The sequence below is a fragment of the Balearica regulorum genome, chromosome 4 (assembly GCF_011004875.1).
Source record: "Balearica regulorum gibbericeps isolate bBalReg1 chromosome 4, bBalReg1.pri, whole genome shotgun sequence".
Taxonomy (NCBI): domain Eukaryota; kingdom Metazoa; phylum Chordata; class Aves; order Gruiformes; family Gruidae; genus Balearica; species Balearica regulorum.
In genome coordinates, this window is record NC_046187.1 from 5,189,511 (window position 1) to 5,211,899 (window position 22,389).

General features: G+C 38.7%; 1 protein-coding gene across 3 annotated transcripts in view; it reads right to left on the bottom strand.

The window, feature by feature from the left end:
• Positions 1-2,836: 2,836 nt before the first annotated feature.
• SEC24D (SEC24 homolog D, COPII component) overlaps positions 2,837-22,389 on the bottom strand; it is a 69,408-nt gene continuing 49,855 nt past the window's right edge. For all 3 annotated transcript variants that reach the window (XM_075751021.1, XM_075751022.1, XM_075751023.1), the window contains 13 exons: positions 20,142-20,266; positions 15,749-15,940; positions 15,013-15,106; positions 12,379-12,495; positions 11,739-11,909; positions 10,947-11,043; positions 10,186-10,331; positions 8,198-8,336; positions 7,621-7,739; positions 5,972-6,151; positions 5,484-5,675; positions 4,861-4,950; positions 2,837-4,500 (listed from right to left, as the gene is read on the bottom strand). In XM_075751021.1, coding sequence (XP_075607136.1) covers positions 4,360-4,500; positions 4,861-4,950; positions 5,484-5,675; positions 5,972-6,151; positions 7,621-7,739; positions 8,198-8,336; positions 10,186-10,331; positions 10,947-11,043; positions 11,739-11,909; positions 12,379-12,495; positions 15,013-15,106; positions 15,749-15,940; positions 20,142-20,266 — 1,803 coding nt within the window. In that variant the 3' untranslated portion in view covers positions 2,837-4,359. The remainder of the gene's footprint in view (positions 4,501-4,860; positions 4,951-5,483; positions 5,676-5,971; positions 6,152-7,620; positions 7,740-8,197; positions 8,337-10,185; positions 10,332-10,946; positions 11,044-11,738; positions 11,910-12,378; positions 12,496-15,012; positions 15,107-15,748; positions 15,941-20,141; positions 20,267-22,389) is intronic.

Sequence of the window (22,389 nt, forward strand, 5' to 3'; positions counted from 1 at the left end):
AACTGGTTGAGATGTATCAGTTTGCAGAAGTTGGGGTGCTGCTTGTGACTTCAGTGACTTGGGGAATTAATTGCACATGGTCTTGTAAAAAAAAAAAAAACAAAAAAACCCCAACCCCAACTACTTCTACCAAATCTCTCTTTTGGGTTTCTTGGGGTTGTTTTTGGTTTTTTTTTTTTTCTCCTCAAAGCTGAAATAGCTAAAGTAGTGTAAGGGAAAAAAAGAGTACTGCTCTGGAGGGTGTTAATTAGCTCCATCTGGATGGGCCAACTCGACCAGGGAAGTGCAATGTACATGTGGTTAACAAGGAAGTGACCTTACCATTTTAACTGAGGTTAACAGACAAGGAGATAGAACTTTCTACATGTCCTCTATGAAGAAAGATACCTGCCAGATGTAATCGGAAGGTGGTGTTTAGACAGTGGTAGATTGTTTGTAAAGGTAAAACAGTAGTGCATGGCTTGTGTACCCAAACGCTTGGTGTTGCCTACTTGTGATCATGGAGATGATACTTAGAAAATACTGTTGTGAGATGCTGTTTCCGCTCTTTCCACCTCTCCTCCACTACAGTAAAAACATCTGGTCATTTTTTAATCACTGTTGATTTGGACCATATTTGAAGTGGTGTTTAAAGATGAAAAGCTTTTCATTTCTTTACTGGTTGTCTTCAGTTGTAACACTTTAACTGCAGGAGAAGGATAAGGCTCACAATCAGTGAACTGATGAATATTTCATTTACCACAAGTGAAAGAAGACTTAATTTGAGCATACATGCCTTGAAGATAAAAAGCCTAACAAGTTTCTTCCTTTCCAATTTTATTAAATGCATAATGCTACCAATGTGATCTGGGATGCCTGTCTAGATCTTGTCATGTCTTCCCATTCTAGAAGAGGCTTATAGTACTGTGAGTGTCTTAGTTCATATAGGGTGTAAGTGAAGAATTTGACAATTGCACTGACAAGATACTTGGGCTGTCTCAGCGTTTAGCTTCAAAGGGATTTTAAGACTTCAGTCAACTGTAAATCATTGGGTGTAAATCCAGCCATCAGCTTGAGAATTCTTTCCTCTGTTGGAGGCTGTGGGTTATCAGCAGTTGGTTGAAATGGGGGGTGGGGGTGTAGTATGTGCAGGTTAGTGGGCAACGCTCTTGGGGGGTGGAGGGTCTTAGCCAGCGCAGTATCATGAACACAGGTTCCCTGCGTACGTTTGTAGATAACAAATGCTTTGTTCAGTAGAGTGTGTTTAGGCTGTAAGCTAAGGAACAATTTTGATCTGACAGTGGAAGTTAAATGGCATTAAGTCAAGGGATTAATTTTAGAATACTCAGATGTCTTAAAACCCTTGGCAGAGGACAGAAGTATGTGGAATGTGCGCCAGAAAAGGAAAAAATGAACACTTCAAGCCTATTACACTGGAAACAGCTTAAAGTCTTGTTTCTTGAACATAGCTTTTTAAGGATACATTAACTGAAAGCAATAGATCCCACTGTTTAGGTATATAGCAGGAAAAAACCTATTTCTCCTTCCAAAATTGATAAAGTTGGTGGCAACTTTATGGCTGTAGTAGAAATTGCCCAGTGTAATAGGATGCAGGTCAAATGAATAACTTGGAGGAAAGCTTACTAATCCTGTTGAAAATTGGGACAAAATTTTGGTGAAACACAAGTAATTTTTGAGTATAATTTATTGCAGCAATTAAAAAGGAAAAAGGGGCGGGGGGGGAGGCCTAACTGCTGTAAAGCTGAGTTGAATATTATAGTCCTGCTGTTTATGCTGGAGACATGAATTGCCCTTGTAAAGATATCTTGTAATATGTCTGTGATAACTGTTATGATTGCTGTAAGACCTGCTCTATCAACATGTGCCTGTTTTGGTGCTGGTTTAGCCATTATGATGTTTTAATGTAGGTTAAATTAACTACATGAAAGGCTAGAGTGCTGATGAATTAGCTATGCAAGCAGAGATAGCTTTGTCTTACTACAGCTTTTTTTCTGAATAGCTCCTCTGTGCCTGATCTCCTGCTCTCAGCAGGCTTTGCCAGCGCACAGGTAAGTGCATTCCAGGTGTACAACAGCTTGCCTTAAAGCACTTGGTCAGCATTGCCTGCGGGGCCCAAATCAACCAAGTAGAAGACGTACATGGTTGCGTGGCAGACATCTTCTGGCCATCACAAACTCCCTGGAATAAGGTAAGGAAATGGTTCTGAACAAGCACTGCTGACGCAAGAGCTGTTTGGGGCAGCAGCTCACCAGCTTCCTACCTCAGAGGAGAAACTCTCATTCATCACAGTTGATGTGAACATTCTTCAGCAGCAAATGTTTCCCTCATTACACTGCCTTACTATGTGAGAATTACTGCATCTTCCCATTTCCTGACTCATTTGGTAAGTGATTTTTTCTAAAACTGTTGACTTACCAGGCTCTTTGGGCACATTTGAGATGTAGTTTTGGTGTGTCTCTTTACCATAACTGGTAACCATGGTAACACTGAAAATGGCCAGATAAGCTTGCCTGTCTTTAAAATCAGAGTAGGAGACAGTGATGTAGAGTGGTCTTTGCTAATTGTTGGATGCATGGCATTGTTTATGCTGTGTAGGAATTATTGTTGTTAATTTAACTTTACCAGGTTTCCTGGCTCCTGCTGTCAGTGGAACAAACAGGGAAAGGCAGGGGGAGGAGTTGGTGAACCCTGAAGCCAGTTCCCATTGCCTATTGTCCCTTGATCACCCTCTGTAGTGACCAGGGATACTAAGTTTTAAGTACTGCTGTTAAGAGGTGTTGGGCTGATAGCATAAAAAAACCTTACTAGAACTAGTATATGAAAGAATAAACACACACACACAGATTATATTTAATAATTGCTTATTTCTTTACACATAGCATTGCTGGTGTTATTTTACAAAGTATACTGATTTGGAATGGCAACAAATACTTCATACAGGGTAATGTCTTCAGCTCAAAGGTGCTTTTCTTGGCAGCTGAATTCAGCTGCCAAGGCTCCTTTTGTAATACAGCTGCTTATTATAGGAGGTCTTAGTCAATGCACAAGGATACAACTGTTTTGATAAGCTGTCAAACCAAAAAAAAATGCATCTTGACTGTTTATCTTGGATATTAAAATGATTTAATACTAAGTAGTGACACTAAACATGTTAAAGGCACTTATTTTTAATGAGGCCCAACTTTTACCCTTATTTTTGAGGGTGGTTTTTTTTTTTTTCTTTCTTTGAAACACTGATATTTTTTTTTTTTTGTAACAATAGCTTTTCAAGTTTGGAAAAGTTCAAATCTCACATGCAGAGGCATTGGTCCTAAAGATACGTACAGACTGATGAAGTAACTGAGGTAAACGGCTCTTCTAAAGACTGGCTATAATTCTACCTTGAATATTGAGATTAGCAAGGCTTATTTTTCAAAGCAGTGACTGTTGAATAGATCAGTCGTGTGAGAGGAGGTCACTGTAATAGAACTGGTATTAAATAAGAGGCTTTCTTTTTATAGCACCACAAGTAACGTTTGGTTAATGTGTCAACTGTCTTACAGTTGACCTGCCACTGAAATTTTGAGGGACAGATGTTTATCTATCTAATCTAAGCTGTATTGGGAATATTCCAGTTAGCAAATGTATGAAATAAAACCTTATGTTCAATTTCGGAAATGTAATTTAAATAGTATGCTAAACTGCTGCCCTTAAGACTACCAAATTGTCCCACAATAGCGTGGTATTATCTGCCAAACTTAGCAAAAGGAGTGTCTGATTACTGTTGTTCCTGTGGTCCACTGTTGTTAAATTTACTCAAGTCCAGTTATAACTGAGGCATTTTTGCATCCTGGATAACCCTAGGTGTGGAAGGTTACTGAAGTGCTCAGATTGAACTACATGATTACTGCAAATCTGATTCAACTGTGTGCCCTAACTTAGAAAAAGCAGTGTTTTGTATTTTTTTTTTTTTTCCTTTTCTGAATAGATTTTAATCATCTTTCCTGGCTCTTGTACAATTTATGACTAGCAAAAGGAATAACTAAGGAGTCTTCTATATTATATTTTAATAAATGCATACCATATGTTCTTAAGCATTGACAGTTTGAAATCTGGCAATTCACTTAAAAAAAGAGCCAGGACTCCCAGAAGATTAATACCTGAGTACAGTATTTCCTATTCTACAGTTTAGTAAGTAAGCTAAATACTCAGTGAGAGGTGGTATGAAATGAAACTGTACAAAAAAAGAGCAGAGAAAAGGATCCCTAAAGCACAGCGGAATGCCTTGGGTACAGCAGAGCTGTGGGCCGGCCTTCAGTCACCAATGACTGTCCCTCTTGCAAAATCAAACAGTAACTGATAAATTATACTTGCATTTCCTTAACTGAGCAGCTGGCAGATCTCTTTGTGAACACAGCATAAGAAATCCACATAAGAAGCTCCTCCATAAATACTCTTGTCTTCTACTAGGAACTGTCGGAAAAGTATCTCTGGCTGCTCCCGTTGTTTCACTATAATCAGCTGAAAAGAGAAGGGATACATATTTTTAGGATACAATCGTACTAAATGTCAGTATGGGTTCCCTGCATCTATTACTGTATGCTGTTGGCAGGGGCGAACCCCCAAAACTAATAAATCCCCACATAGCAGTAGCTGTATTTATGAACACAGGAGAGAGAGATTAGTGTGAATTAAGGTTTGCAGAATAAAATGGTAACTTTAGACTTGACTACCTCTGAAAATCGCTTTTGACTAAGACTTAAGCACATTTGAGATGTTTGTGCCTACAATGCATGCTGGAACTCACTGATGTACGTACAGGAAAATTCCTGGTACATAAAACCTTTTACAGCTACCAGAAGTTTTGTCATAGGAGGTTACCTTCATAGTGTAGGGCTTTTGGCCCTGGATATGCTCCAGTATTGACTTAAGTTTCTTCGAAAAGGGATTGTCCAGGTCCGGCAGTGATGTCTGTTAGAATGAAAGCATGGCAGGTGTTACAGTCCAGTCACATCTCTTAGGAACTCATACAAGACTAGCTGCTGAAATTTGTGAGGCAAGTTACTGTGAATTTTCATTCTAAACTGGGAAATACCATCTCCTTCACAAAAAGATACGCTTCATCTGTCTCATCTTAAAGACTTACCTGTCTAAGCCATGTTCAGTTTAAAATAATCACTATATGAAGATTCATTATCAAGAGAGACTTGAACTATTGCAAAGTGTTTTGTTCCACATTCAATAGGACTTTAATATCCACAACAGTGAAAGTTTAAGCAGGTTTAAAAATGTTGTGAAAGCTTCTCTCCTGTAATAAGCTTTTACTCTCTGAACACTTAAAGTTTTATGTATGTTAAGACACTTCTAGTGTCTTAACACCAGCTGGTCACCTGTTCCTGCTTTTAGTTGAGTGATAAAAATCTGCCTCATTTGCTTCTCTGTTTAGCAGTCTGGTCTTACTAAATCATCAATTCTGAAAAAGGGAGTAGTGTCCATCTACTCACAGCCTCGGTGCTGATGTGTGCGAAGGATGGCACGTTGAAAAGCCCTTGGATGAGTTCAGGGGGTGTGCTCACTCCCAGCCACAGGAACATACTCAGACCATTGGCCAGAAGGAAGGCCCCTCCTTCTGAGAGCCGTTCCTCAGAGCAGCGGATGGCAGCTGGCACGGCGTCACTCTTCAGATCCAGGCTGTGCTGTGGGGCAAAAATACACAAGAGTTGTAGACTTGGTGACTTCAAGGTGACTAAAGCGCCAGTTACTGAGAAGTAACTACTGAAATGTTTAGTATCTTTCATTAGCCTGGGCAAAAGCCTTGCTAAAAGTACAGTGAGATTCTTGATAATGTTACTTCCCCCTTTGCCATTAAACTAGAGGTTCTACCCTCCCTCCTCAATTGAGTTCAACTAGATCACAGTAAAAATGTAATCCAGGGCAGCAGTGTAACAGAGCATACTGAAAAAAAGAAAAGACGTGCCACCAGCATACTTACAATTGGCAGAAGCTGGGGATAGAAAAACAACTGCGTGTCAGCGACCCCCATAGCCATGACCAGCTGCCGATGGTAGGCTCTCTCATCAGTTGGGATTTCTGGTCTGCTGACCAGCACGCAGCTCTTCAACAGACAGTTCATGTACACTGGCAGCACCTTCATTGCATCTGGAAGGATGAGCTGAGAGGCAGACAAAGCTTGTTATTTAATATATCCCACATGCTGGAGAATGACAGCTGGACTTTCAAACATTTAAATAAAACACTGCTTGTTTTCTGTGATCAAAGTGCTGTTTCAAACTAGATGTGACAGCTCTGAATGGTTAATACATTTAATAATCCTACAGAAATTATTTGTGCTATAGACTCTAGTTGTCTCAGATGCTGTCATCTCCCTGTAACCCACGCTCATTTTTAGGTACTAAATTAAAGGGGAGTCACACAGGAAAAGTGGGTAGTTTTCCTCTGAACAATTCGGGAGGGATCTGAAGGTCCACAGTAGGTGGCTCTGGTTCTCACTAACGTGAAACAATTCATTGCCCAGGGTTTTGATTACTGGAAGCATTACACAGTACATAAAAGCCTTAGTCTTTCTCTAAATTGAATCACCAGGACATAAGGGTGAAAAAATTTAAAAGGAAATAACTGTGCTTTTACTAAAGCACTGAATTTTAAGTCATATAATTAGAATGTGCTAATAATTCTAATCTATATGTTACATTCCAGAAGAAGAAATAATTGGAAAATACAGTCAAGGAGATCAAAGGAACTGATCTAAATAAAAATTGCCAATTGTCATCCAAAAAAGCGGCAGAAAGCCAACTGTTCCTGTTATCAGTTAAAGTACCTCAAAATCTGAATGAGATGGGGAAATATTTTGAGAGTTACAAGAAAAATAGATGTTAAATGCTTACATGATTTGGATTTAGTTTGGCCATCTTTGTGTATTTGTTTGAAACAGACAAAGCCAGTTGTCAGAAACAGTTGCTAATAGGATTTGGAAACACCTTCCTGTTGGTTCAGTTAAATCTCCCCGAATGTGCTGAATATATAAAAGAATGGGCTGAAAATAATAGAGATGTCTGTCTTAAGAGAATTGTCAAGTAGCATGGAATATAATCAGGTTCCTAGCCCTTTGGTAAATAAAGGAATTAATTAGACTGTTATCTTAATTACCATGGATTATTTTTTTCACCCTAGGAGTTTGGCCCCATCTAGACATCAGGTATTTGTCACTCCAGCACACTTGACAGACAGACCTACGTGCAAATTCAGATTGTTTACTAAAATACAATGTTATTTTCATTTTTTGACAATAGGAGTCTTAGAATACTAAAATCTTTAACAACATAAGAAATAAAAATGAAAGCTTTAGCACGTAATTCCAGCAGGAAGAAAAGGCTGACTAATCTCTTCTTTTATGTGAATGCGGTCATCAGTTTCCTCAATGGCACTGCCACTTGTTCTGGAACAACAGCCTCTGTGTGCTGTAATTGCTACCATTGAGTCCCGCCTGGCATTAATTATATTTGAAAGAAAAGGAAAATTTCAGGACAGATTTTTCCTTTCTGGCACTGCTGCTGTTGCAGGGTGGTCGTTCATCTGCTGCAAAACCTGGCTGGGGGAGCACTGAGTTTGGGCAGATTTTACCTGGCTTACTGCCGACGGGCTGGCACAGTTCTTCCGGTAACACGCCAACATGTGAGCTGTCTGATTCACCAGGATCTCTCTGACCATCTTCAGTGGTTGGCTTAGAATGGCTTTAAAAGCTACAAATACAGAAGAATAGAAGAGCATGCTTAAGATGGACACACACTCTTAATAGTATCTATATTCTGCCAGCTGCTTATTTTACCAACCTGAGGTCTATAGCTGGTTTTTAGTCTCTTTTACAGACAGCATCTTGGAGAGTGTTTATTCATCTTTGCAAAACCCACTACCACCAAACCTCCAACACTATGACAGGACATCCATTTCCACTGCTGTGCCTATACAGTTTAGTGCATTACATGGTTCTAGCTACCTTCACATGCATTACTTTCACAGCAGTATGTCTAAAATATGTAATCCGTCTTTTCAGTTTTATAATACTACAATAGCTGCTCAGGCTCAAAGCAGCAAGTTACAAAATACCATTTCCTGCTAGGTAATCACCTCAGCTCCCTTTCCTTCCCCTTCTCCAGCCCAAAGTGAAAAAGGAAACAGAATTGGTCTGTTATATCTTTACCTGATTTAGCAAAGAAGTTGATAAGTGCATCAGTCTCACAAGTCTTGTAGACATCAGCTAACTGGGAGCTACAATTTAAACCTATATTGTGTATGCGAAGTCTTCTTTGCCCGCTTATTGAGGTGTAAAGGACAGCACACTGCAACAGAGGAGAAAATTATCATTTGTTTTAAAACAAAAAACTTCTGTCATGCAAGAGCCACCTACTTTGTGTGTAAGAGGTGCATAATTACTTCTGAAGACAGCCTAGCCTTGCAGTGCTGCTTCAGTCATCTATAGGATCATTTGTATGGAAGTATATTAGGCATTATAAAATTTACTATCTTAATTATAAAAGAATTATGACTGATTGAAAGGCTTATTATTCTCACTGATGGTATCTGAAAACAAGAGACCACCAACTGTAAATTGTAAATTAGACTTTGTGTAATATTTGAGCAGTTCAAATAAATGTATCTGAAAAGATACCACACAAGTGACAAGAAGCTTGCTGAGAAGTACTTTGCCCATCACATTATCTTTTGGCAGAAACAACACAGAAAAACTTACTATTCTTGCGAAGTTGAGTGGTTCTTTTTACATAAGTAAGTTGCTTATGAAGTGAAATGAGGTCCTGCTAACCCCTGTATGCTTACATACACCATGGGCTTAGATATTAAAAATAAATAAAGGGTGGAATTGAAGAATTTCCTCCAAATCTACTTCAGTATCATGTTGATATTCAATGTAATGTAAGAGCCAAACCCTGCAGGGCAATCACAGACTCCAAGGTAACCGTGGTCTGCCTTGCATTAGCTACTTCTACAAGTATTGTTCATATGAAAACTAAAAACGCAACATCTCGTGGCACATACATCTGTCACTGCTGCACTGTGGCTCTAGGCAGTGACGTCAGATGTACCAAACTGGATGTTTCACAGTGCTGCATTCATACAGGGATTAACTGCTAACCTATGAAATGTATTTATAGGGGGAAGCTAAAAGCCAAGCAGAACATAAATAAAAAGTTCGGATAATTCCACAGCTTAAGTTTAAAACCTTACAAGCTGTATCATTTTCTGTCATTAAACAAGAAAAAGGTCATGACTAAACATGTAGAACAGTACACAACAACCTCCCATTCTCTGCTCATGGGTGGGATATTCCCATTCCTACAAAAGATGTATCACAAGTCTGTTTGTTTGTTGGCAATTAGGCAGAGAAACAGCAATTACTGCCCAAGTGGCATTTTCAGAACTGTTACTGAGGTCCCACGTTGTGGACTAAGGCAAGATGGAAACAATTAGCTTTGGAACAGCCTGGCATTTTCAAGGTAGGCACAGAGCTCCTGATGCAGGAGGCAAATTCCACAGGCGAGTGCTGTGGGGCTGCCCACTTGCGTGGTGCCAAGATCCTGAGGGAGCAGGAGAGCCAGCTGACGGTTCACTGCTTCTGAGCAGTCCGTAGGGCTGGAAGTGACATTTAGCAATAGGGAACTAACTGCTCTTGAACAGAGATGTCATAAGGAATGCCACAGCAGTAACAGCTTCCATATAAAGCAGTGATGAATCTTGTACTCCAAATAAACTTAGATAGTAAAATGGCAAAAATAATAGCTGAAGAGTGTTTAAAAGCATTTTGGTATCCCTGAATAGAACACGCAGCATAGCGGTAGCCGAAGACACTAATTGTCATGAGCAGCATTCCAACCTTCATGCCTAACTCCCTCCTGAACAGAAGCTTGTGCTTTTGAGGTAAGATGCAATTTCTGGCTAGTTAATTAAAACCATTTTTTATTAGTATTATGTCACCAGAGGCTGTGCAAGCTGTGCCTTGCTCCCGTCAGTCCTACACCATAACTTCATTTCTGCTACGGCTGCAGTTGTTCTTGCTCACAATTTCATGGCATTACATGTAATTAATGTGTATTGAATATGCATTGAATTATGTGTATGATGTGTGAATAATGTGTATTGAATCATGAATTACATGTAATTAAGGTTTTTTACCTGAATTAAGGCTCCACTGTCTTCACTCAGTTTGTCATCATGTTTGAACTCCACCGTCACTGCCTTGTCACAGTCAACTGCTGCCATCTCTACATCCGTGGTGTTGTTCATGTAAATAGCACCAAAGAAGTCCGTAGCCCTGAAGCCTACAGCCAGATTAAAACAAAACAAACAAATCCTTGTATTTAAAAATGGCAAATAAAATTGATGTTATTTTGTGACTTTATTTTATGGTCAGTCAATTTTGGTTACTGAGACAGGAACTGTTTTCCCTCGGGGATTTGCAGCCTCAGGGGGTCCCACCAACTGTCCTTGCTGATGGCATTATTTGACAGTTGGGCGACGGGGGGAAAGCTGATGGGCCACAAAGCTGCACTGTGCTTCTGAGGCCACCCAGAACCTTTTGCGCTGTTGACCTGGCCACTTCGTGCATGTATGTTTCTCAAATACTGGCATTTGAGCTAAGAATGAATGCTTGAAAAGTAGACACAGTAATGTCATTTCAAGCGTGAAAATGAAGGAACATTTAAGTGTCCGGCAGCAACACTTTCTTGTACAACTTACTTGCAATCCAAGATGCATGCATCATGATCAGAAGCCTCACTCATATTTTCCAGTCTATCCAATTGCTTTTCAAGAGGTACAAATGAAGGTAAGAGTTAGCCTGATCTTACAAGTGATCTGTATAGCACTGTATTATTTAAAATTATGTATTGTCATAAGCATTCATGTTTATTTTCACTCCCAAAGGGTACCATTACCTGTACTTGTCCGAACCCTCATTATGGCATCAAATCCTGTCTTTTTTTCTATGTCCCTCCTGAGGTCACTGAGGAACTGTGGGCTGTCAGCATCGAGCTAGAAACGCACAGAAAAGCAAAAGCTGCAGTTCGCCACCAGGTGGCAGCAACATACAGAAACCCAACCCCGAACCGGCTCTTTTCACATGTAACCTCTCGTTTCCTTTAAACACGTGGATTGTTGGTCTGTTAACAAATACATGCAAGCGTCCACCAATCCATCACTAGTCTCGGACATCCAGCATGTCTAGTCAATCAGATTATCTCCGGTAACTTGCGCTTACCCTTGCAGCCTAGCTAGGATTTTATGGCACCGCCTCAGCAATCACAGAGCAGCCTTGCTGACTTCACAAAAAATGTTTTTGCGGGTCAGAGCAAGTCCCCTACTCGCCAGAGATTCTCATGAAACTAAACAAGTGTTGTTACAGCTTGGGTTTTGGGGGTTTTTTTGAGTCTTTATTATAAGCATTTTTTGTCTGTATATACAGGAGTAATTGACTTCCCTGCTCAGACATCAGCATATTTAAGTAAGTGGATTTAATTTCAAGATACAAACCAGCTTATTACTGTTTCAAGATCTGTATTTGAGCCTGATCTGTCATTTCTAAGTTTGAATTTTATCCCCTACAGTTTATAAGTAAGTTTTGTGGAGTCACTTTACTTTTATGTTAATGGTTGAAGCACATGTTGAAAACAACAACCACCAACCCCCAGGTGTTACTATCTGAAAGGCAGAAAACCTGCATCGCTTACCTGGAAATTGTTGTACTTGTACAATGTTCCTCCCGTGTACATTGTGACAAGGCCCATGGAGGCTACATCTATGTACTGATTTGGGAAGAGGAACAAATTCACGCAGCAGCCATTAGCCACACAGTCCCTGGCTAAGGCCTCATAAGAATTTACCTGGGGCTGGAAGAGTGTCTGCACAGAATTAAAAAAATACAAGTGACATTACATTAGATACCACTGGTACCCAAACACAATCCAAGGCAGAAAAAAAAGATGAAGTAAAAGTTTTAAGCTTGGCATGGATTTGATTAAAAACATGTCGCCTCTGTCCTTACATTCGTAGGCAGGGCACCAACTCAGTACGTCCTTGGAGAACTAAATCACTACAGAGGCAGGCAGCAAAGGCTCTCAATGGGTGGAATTATTTGCTGCTGGGTGGGTTCATTTATTGATGGGAATGGCTGCTCTACCATAGTTTGACTTTGGGGTTCCCGTAGGGCCAGTATCAATATACCTACTTAATCACGGCAGGGCAAGAATGGGAATATTATATAATTAAACAACACATCTTTGTACAAGAAAATAAATGAAAAAAGATCAAGGCTCTGTTAGAGAAATTCAGCATAATAGCAGTCCCTTGTTAACTTAGAGTAGAAAATACCTTTTCTTTATCTGTATTGAGTAGTTTTTTGTCATCTCTGTTTCTCAGCTTCCCTGGTGCTTCTGCAGTTGGCAGTGAGGAATGGAAGATAAACAACTTTCCAGCACATTCTGCAGCCTGTTTCAAAGACACAATATTGGCATATTTATTACTGCTAAGATAAACAAGCCTAATTTTCACACATTGTGGTATCTCAGAGAATAGGACAAACTTTCTGCAAGTTCCTCAAAGCTAAATAATTCATTTAGAGACTCAAAACTTGATGGAAATAAGTCCTGAAACAAAAAATAAGTCTAGCACACAGATATGTGGCCGATGCATTGTTACAGTAATTTCTACACTGGAATCTAAAATCTTGATGGGCAAAACTAGGAGTCTCTCTTAGAGACTTTCCAATTGGATACAAGCATTATACAAGAAGTATCAAAAGTACAAATACTAAATTGGATAAAATTAAAAGGAAACATAATTTAACAGAAAAAATATTTCTTTCAGTTCAGGCACACTAGTGTTCACTACATTTTTATAGATGAGCGACAATTACACTCCTGTACTAGATTCCACATTCAAATCTACACTAAAATGCAGGAGAATCAAAACTTGTGATGAACATTTCCTCCTGTAACTAAGAAATGATGTAACTGCCAGTTTTATTCGTTTCCTATTCTTATTTCAAACTCTAATGAGAACGTGATATTTACTGAGATGACAAACTACTGACAGAAACCCCTGAAATCCAAAGAGAGTAACAACAGTACTGCAGGCATCTTTGTACCATTAACAAGCTTTTCCACCAAAATTCAGAAAAACGAGTTTACCACTTTCTCTTACTATTGAGACAGCTAATGGGAATGAGCAGAATAGAACAGAGTACTGCAGTTAGGAGTGATGTATAAGGGCCATCTAGTCCAGCTGCCTGACCACTTCAGGGCTGACCAAAGTTAAAGCAAAGTGAGATGAAAGCCAATCAGCGATTCTGAGGTCTTCAATTATTGAAGAAGCTGGGTGAAGGTGAAGGGAAGTAAGGAAGAAACAGGATTTGTCCTTTTCCTGCTCCAGGCTTACCCGCACAGCCAGGTTAAAGCTGCAATACCCAAGACTACAGACACAAACCAGCTTTGGTACACTTTCTCCTCCAGCTCGTAAGATGTTCACAAACTAAAGATATTCCACATTTCACAATAAGCTACGGCATTCTTCTAGGCAAACTAGAATTCTCTTTGCTATGGCAGAAGTGCAACTGTAGAAAGTATCTTACTTTTAATAGAGCTGAAATTTCACCCCTAATATTTCAAGCATAGTTATCTTCAATCATGATTGCCAATTTCTTCAATTCCTTTTAAGAACCCTTCTGCTGAAGACTGAAAGACGTACCTATTTGTCATGATCTGCATCTGGAATTACTGACATTGCTTTTGACAGATTTTCTAAAATGTATATATATTATTTCTAAAACTGTATTAATCTCAAACAGGAACAAATCAACTTTATTCTTTTTAGACGAGAATTGTTTTCTTGAGCACAGGTATATGCATATTAATAATCCACAGTGAAAATCCTTACAAATCATAACTTTAAAATAAGTAAATAAAAAGCTCAATTAAGAGTTGTTTTCTTTTACAGCCAACATCAAAGGAAATTTACAATTATGGCCCTTAAGTTTGTTTTATAGAAGTATTAGGGAAGAGCATTCTGACAGAAGCGGTAACCGAACATATGTTTTGCACACATACCTTCTGGCAGTATGAATAAATAACAAGAAAACAGGTATTAATTAAATATTTAAGAAACAGATTTGAGAAATGTTGTGTATTTTCAGTTCAACAAATTTATTCTACTCAAAGTTCATGCTTTACTTATCACAGAGCTTGCAGATAAATCAGCTCTTTTAAACTACCACTGGCTGTTTTCTGCCCCTAAAAATCTTGTGGTGAACCATGGTGGCATTCTTTTAATTGGCAGTGCTCCATGGAAATGTCAGCACTTCAGGGGATGTCCCGGACATACAGAAAGCAACTGGGGATGCATCTTGACCTGTGGATTCACTTTCAGCTGCATTCAAGCTGTGAGAACTTGTCAGCTAAGTGGAAACCCTCCAACCCCCCACCCGATTCAGTCATAGTCATAAATATCTCGTTTTGCACAAGAAGTCAGCAGGAGCAGGAGAATAGGCAGGGTAAAGCCCTATCTTATACTGACTCTTTTCCTGCCCTTCACACACAGAAGGACTGGATGTCTGTGCAAACATCCAGAGTATCTATTAGTTCTGCTGCAGTAACTACACACTTTTTTATTTCTCTCAAACACTGAACAAGAAACCAACTCCTGCTCCTCATCTTCTCCTGAACATCCATTCTCTGTGGAACAGACGCTAGGGACTGGTTTCCCTCAATAAGCAAAATCTGGAAACAGATGTTATGCTTGTCAGTGTTCTCATTTTCACTAAAGCAGTTCAAATGTACTGTGAGAATAATGGAACAATAGTGCTGGAAACAATCAGCGACTTTTTTTTCTAATTTCCCATTGTGATTTCTAGGAGGACTTGGTACTGGCTTTTAGCAAATAAAATTTCTGCAGTTTATCAAGTCTTACTCTCATTAAAGAGCTGCTTCTTACAGAGAGGAACATTCTAACCTTTAGGGCCTCCATGCCAGCCTGGATAACAGGAGCAAAGATGGTCTCACTCTCGTTAGTGTCTGCAAACATCTCTGGAATCTGGTCCAACAAGCTATGAAAGAGGAAAGGATCAATGTCTCCGCTGGTTAGCGTATTTGGGATAATCCCCAGACATACCTTGTAACATACAAAGTCTTCATGTAGTAAGATGCTTCCCATGCAAATTTATATTTTAAAAAAATACGAATTTTGATTGCTCAATTTCTTAGGGTCCCAGCCAGAATAAGACAAAATATGAATTTTTAAATTCTATGAGATGCATTATTTCAAAGCTGGTAACATAAAGGAACATGCACTAAATTAAAAAAGCTAACAATTAAGGAGTTCTAGTGTGCTGTAAGGACTTAAGAGTCCTTAGATCATATCCAGGTGTGCATCGTATACGTCGCAAGAGGAAAAACATGCAACCTGGCACACAGCTGCACCCCCCTCCCACTTTTGAAGAAGCACAGCTGAAGATGTGTGGTTAACACCTGGCCTAAATATGCTTTCAAATTCAGCACTGGGGGGTTGTTGAGACCACTTTTTCTTTGCCTCAGAAGTGGAAATATATGACTCAAACCATCTGCTGGCTTCTAAGTTTTTCAAGAAATACATGTTCCCCCCAAAAACCCAGTAACACAATTGACTAAAAGGCATAATGCATATCACAAGCATTCAGCTCTTATTCACATATGGAATAATTATACTTTACTTGATAACAACAGATCGTGATTCCTGAAAGTTAACAAGGAAACCATCCAGCAAAGGAACAAAAACTTCTCCAACATCCGAGACCACCATCATCTGAGGCTGAGCTAAACTGCTTTTTACATTAAAGAAGTGGAGGACCTTGTTATAAGTGACAAAACCAACTCGAATTGCTGAGGCTTCTTCTTGCTCTTCTCTGTAAGAAAAACAAAACCAACTGGTTATAACTCAAATTCTGACCTTGCAATAAAAGCATTCCTTTGAAATGCAAGGCTGCTTTCTGATCATTATCTGTACTGGGAACAACAAAGCAAAAAACCACCAAGCAGAGGTAATGGCCTCAATCTTTGCCTTAGGTCAAATTAAAACACCCTGATAAAATCAACTGCTGTATTATTTGCTTTTTTAAAAATAAATATATATTTACGTCACCCTATCAACACTGCATCCCATCCAAGCAGTCAAAAGTCCCTAAGATAAAGAATAAACCATGTTGTCCTCAAAACATGGAAAAGAGAGAACAGGACAATTAGTTACAAGATACAATCAGAAAATCAGCTTTATTTAGAATGCATTGTAATTCAGTGACACTAATGATGGATGCCTAGTAAGAACAGTAACTAGGCTTGAATAATGCCTGGTGACTTCAGTGGGTCAATAATCCTCTGCTTCAGCAGGACTACTTCTAAGCAGCAAAAGCTGTTAGATCCCCATAGCTGTGTATCATGCAGAAAACACACTAGAAATTACTCATTATTGCTAGTAAGTTCCCAGGCCAACCAAAGCTAGCCAACTGCTGCTGTGAGCTACACCTGCAGGAACACTGCAGGCAGCAGGCTCAGCCTCTGGTTTTGTGGAGGTAACTCCTCTAAGCAGTACCCCACTCTGCCACTAGCAGCAGTGTTATTAATAGTACTAGTTAGACCCTTACCAGGTTTGCAGTCCTAAGTTTAGTGAGCTTTTCCCTAAAAGGCAATCCTATTAAAAAAGTTCATCTTAATTACTAATAAAATAGCACCTTCTTGAAGCAGGCTGTTCCTCTCATAAATCACAGACCAAGCCTTTATCACAAAAAAATGCCAGATAGGAAGCCTGTGGTACTTGAAATTACTACAGGTCAGCCCATATGTTCTTAAATTAAGCATTTAAGCACCCTACTTAACTTATGATGAGATGTCACAAAACCAGCAATACCGAGTCTGTAGTTTAATGCTTTTGCATGTTTGAAAGTTTCATATTCAAAGTACTACAACTTGGAAATCCTCGTTCAGTTCCCAGCTATGCCACTGATTTAATTTACAACCCAAGACTTTATTTAATTTCTCTGTGCCTCAGTTTCCATTTGTAAGAAGGGAACAGCAAGAATTATTGTTTAATCCCACCAGGATTTAGAACTATGTACCACAAAGTTCCTTGAGAACGCAGCAATAGGAACCACAGAGATAGCCAAGCTAATTCTATTTTCTTTAGTTTATAAAAGAAGTCACTCATGGAATTGTGAGTAAATGATTGTAAAAAAATTAAATCAAAGAAATATGCTAATCAACAAAAGGGATACCATAATGTACACAGACTCTTACAAGATGTTACTATCCCACCAAAAGAATTTAATAACAGCCCTACCATTTACTGGCCTACTGATTACTAGGCACTTAGGGGAAAAATAAAATCTATTAATCCTTCACTCTAATCTCTGGTGAAACAAGGGAGCATTAACAGTTACCCTGAGCATTCACCACAGTAAAGCAGCCAGGGTTTGAAAACATTTATCCTCCTAAGGCGTATAAAGCCTTGGCCCCACCAAAATCAACGGCAAGGCCTCCATCCTGTTCCACTGCAAGCAACAGATGGCATTTCATGACTTCACAAATGCTTGCAGAAAAGTCAAACTAAAGAGGAGAAACAAAACAAATACACTTCTACTGCAATTCTTGTTTATTTTTCTTTCAGCAAGTAGAAAAAACCTGTCAGCCTTCTTCCTGGCTATCAAATCCGTTTCTCTTCCGAGAAAAAAAAAATTAATTAAAAAGATTGCCATCAGCAGTTTTACAAGCTTCGTCTAAAACCTTGAGCTTGGAAAAGAAATAGTTTTTCTCATCTACAATCTTTAACTCTCGCGTCAGTCTAGAATGTTAATCTACCATTCATGTTTTATTGGAACACAGCTGGATGAGACAGGGGCTACTTTGATCTATAGCAAATCAACATTCTGTATTAAACACACTCCATAAAGAAGCGTTTTAAATAATTCCTCCAAGATATGCTAACTCACACAGATGCATCATTTCCGGACGTAAATTTCTAATCATTCCCAGCACCCAGACACTATTTTCTTAGTACCATGATTAACGGGGAGCATTCAGGAGCTCAATGAGGACAAGGTATTATTAATCTTCTGCACATACAGCACTTTTCTACTTCAAAAAGAAGTGCCCACATCATCCCTGTAGTCCCAAAGTTGGTACACAGCAGGTAGTTGGGACATTTTTTTCCCCAAGAGATGCTGCTCTTACCTGTGGCAGTCTGTACTGCCACACTTCATCCAATTTCTTCTATCATAGTTTTAAAGATTAGCTGTAAATGTAGCTGTCAATTGCCTATACAGCTCACACACTACTTAGTTCTTTTTAAAGTCTCAGAATGTCTGGATGGTATGTACTGAAATGCATTCAAATAGTTTTCTTAATTATGTACTTAATCATATTTGCACTAATTAACCTGATTTTCTGAGCTCATAAGCACAATTTCTATAAACACATTTCTCTGTATTTCTCTAAATACAGAGTCAGGGGGTTCTGGCACACGAAAGTTTGACAATGCCTGCTCTAAAATTTCAAGCAAGCAAATAATGTGTTTTCTGCTGTGCTGCAGGTCTACAAAAAATAACACCAGGTCTTGAGCCACCTACCTTAATCCTTCCTTTGCTACCTCTACTTCTCACTTTGCAGCCACTTTCACAGGCTTAGCTGGCACAGGCCTTTACACCAACAGCCTTTTTGTCACACAGATTGCTTTGCTACCCCAAGTCTTTCCTCTTAAAGATATGAGCACAGGGTGAATTCCCAGCACAGGGCTTTCACCTCATGTGGTAACAGCAGAATTTTTTGCAGGTGTCTTTGTCCAGCAACAGAAAATGAACACAGTGACCTTTGTGTCTCAGCACCAAAATAGAAGTTTCACCATAAATTTCAGTGGAATGCCTTAATGTTGGGATTTTTTTAACTAATACTGTTTAAAGACAACAAACAAGTCTGAAGAAACTGAAAGGCCTGCCCTTTATTTTTTTATTGCTTTTTTCAGTCTACATGAAAACTTTGGCCCTACAAACAAATTATTTAGCAGTAGATCTCTGCAGAGCGCTGGTGAGGAGGAGAACTAATGTGTCTTTTTTGTGATGTAGATACACTTGCTTTCATTTTTCCTCAATTTTCCCTATTCAAGCCTAGGTGTTTCTAAACTGCCAACTGCTTGTTACTGCACTCATGCCTTTCATTATCCTCAGAGTCATGACCAATCCTGATGGAAAGCTCTGAGATATGTTCAGGATAATATCAAACACTTGTGTCTCCAGTGTAATCTTCAATGACAAAGTACTTGAGAGATGGCCTTACATGGGCATCGGACAAACTGACCCCCCACCCTGGGCTGGAACTTCTTTCATGCACAGAGATCCCAGGACATACAATAAAAGATTTTTAACATATCCCAGATTATCTCAAGGATCTTGTCTCCCACCCTTCCTCACTTTGCTCTCTCCATTTCTTAGGTCTGTTCTCCCTCTGCAAGTATTGTTATTTGGAATGCATTTTCTTCCTGTATGTTCTTCAATGCTTTTCTATGCCTTCCCTGAGAAACATCTTGTCTACTTAATTTCTCAGCCTTTCACTGCTCTCATTTAACTAAGTATGTCTGCATTATTTAAACTTTAATGAAAACTATGTTAATATACTATACTAAACTACACTAAAATAATAGACTGTCATTAACATTGCTCAGTAGTAATATTACTACTGTGTGTTTAATGCTCACAAAGCAAATGTGCTATATTTCATAAAATAGCAGCATTGCAACAAACAGAACTACAGCAAGTCAAGTCGAAATTACAAGCTGGGACTTAGCTGATAATACCACTAGAGTTCACTACAAGAAAGGAAAAGAATGCAAGCTCCATGTGCAATTAGTATGACAGATTCTTTCCATTTATACAGTAAGCCCAGACATCAAAGTTTAAGAACTGCCAGCAGTCTTAAAATTAACACTTGGTTACTATCCCTCCCAAAATGCCTGTAGTGTATATTTTGACATTTTCTATAGCTCATTTTTTACCTCTCAACACGCAAAGCTGCATGAAAACTGCAGTGTAGCAAGTGAAACAAAGTGCGCTTCTGTTTCTTTACCTTGGAAGTTTATCTAGCAGAGTCTTCAGTTCATCACATATGAGTTTAACTAGGCCGCTGTTTACGTTTCTGTACGATACATCAATCATGAAGATATAAGCTGGTGGCTTTGGAGGCTTGTTGTTCTACAGAAAAAATGACAATTCACATGGAAAATTAGACAGTGTCCTGTTCTGTGAAAAAGGTTTACAGTAGTACCATGAGACATAAATACAGTGTTCAGTTGTTTGAAAAATGCTACAGATCACAAATAGTAACTATTGCAGAAAGCTAACATGTATTGGGTAAAGTTCATCCCTGGAATAAAACATTATTACTGGAAAACAGCATCCTAATGGAATAAGATATTAACAGTATTAGATATGATGAAACAAACATTTTCTGCTGGAACTCAAGTGTTTAAACAAATGTGCCTTTTGGGTTTTTTCTGTACCCCTACTGGTTTTGCATTACCTATACCAATATGCAATACCATTTTGTTAATGTGAATGCTTAAATTCTGTTTTTGTTAGCTTTTGCCTCTAACAACTGTTAAGTAATTTCTAACCAATCTGGAAATGGAAAATACAACTTAGGTACTGAACGAGGATTAAAATATCTCATTTTTAGCAGTACTAACTGGTGATCATCTGCATCCTGTCTGTCTGTCTTGCTGTCTCATGCTCCAATGCATTCTGGACAGCTGAACTGTACTTTCAGGAATAAGCTGACTTTCTGTAACATAATCAAAGCATGAGAATGAACATTCAATGTATGTAACTGCTGCATACACAGCAGCCACTTGGGCTCATACAGATTCCTTTGGAAATTCCTCTTATCCATAATCTAAGTAGCATAGACATCATGACATACACTACTGATGCAAGCTTCTGTACGTAAGAAAAAAATGAAGGGGTGTTGTTTCCAAATAAAGCAATGTAATGCTTAGAGATGCACCCGGGAAGAAAATAAAGTGAACATAGCAACAGCAATCGCCATACTCCCTAAGATCAGTTTTCCTAACTCCCATTAAGATGAGTAGTGGTCATTACTTGATGTCAAATTCAGGACAGCTTTTCCATTATACTGATTCACTGCCTTTGTATACAGAGTTCTGACCGCTTAACCAAGTTATACTTGTTAAACTAAGTCACAAAAAACTCCATTTAAGAAAAAAATCATCTAACACTTGAAATATGACTTATTCGTAGTCCTTGGCACACTTTAAACTAAACTTAACATTATACCCTTGATCTCACTTTGTTTGAATCATGTAAATCAGGATTAATTCCTGTGAACTAAAATCAGGCAGTATTTTTAAAAGTTGTTCTGTTTACTGTACTTGGATTCTAGTTTCAAAAAACTGTATCAAACACTACTTCTAAACTCTTGTATCGCATCACCATTTATAAAGAATCTCTGCGTAATTTCTGACAAATATATGGCAGAAATGAGGACTTGTGCTCTTGCCACATCCGCTTAGCAGGAGTGCAATAATGCAAAACAGCTGTTATTTGTTAACATTTTTTTGTAGCTGTTCATCCTTGTCATTTGATAAGCACAAAAGGAAATGACTTTTCAGTTCTGGTCTTCAACTGGATTTATAAAAGAATCAAACCTTTGCAATTTGGAGCAAAATGAAAAATGAATTATATAACAACATTGATTTCTGTAAAATTTAATGATTTAGCATTTCTAGCATGACTGTTAATTTCATAAAAGATTTCTTTTTTTAACATTATAGTAAGTCTATGGACAGGTCTTTGCAAGAAGATGACAGACCATACTGGATGACTTACGAAGGAAACTCCCTGAGTTAAGCTATACGGCAAAACCTACTGCACTGAAAGATGCACTGTGATGACTGCACCACACAGGGTTACACTTTGGAGCAGAGAAAAAGAACTGTGAAAATGGAACAAAGCCATTCAGTGCACATGAGTTTTCAAAAGTTTAGCTGCCAGAAATTAGCAAAGCTTAACCAAATTTGATGGAGCTACACTGGTTGTACACTGAGGGTCCCATACTGTATCTCTGTAATGCCTGACTACAATTCTCTCCTGTTCTGGGGTTTAATCCAGATTTCAATAAAATCTATATAGGTAACCTCAGGGATTTCACTGGATAGTGAGAAAGCAGAATTAGATCTGTTAATTTTCTTCATACCAGCAGTAATTTTATGGTCTGAGGAAGTTACTGGAACCTACTTCAAGACTCTGTAGGATCCAGTTGCCTTTCCTAACCTTATTGTGACCTCAATTCCACTGAT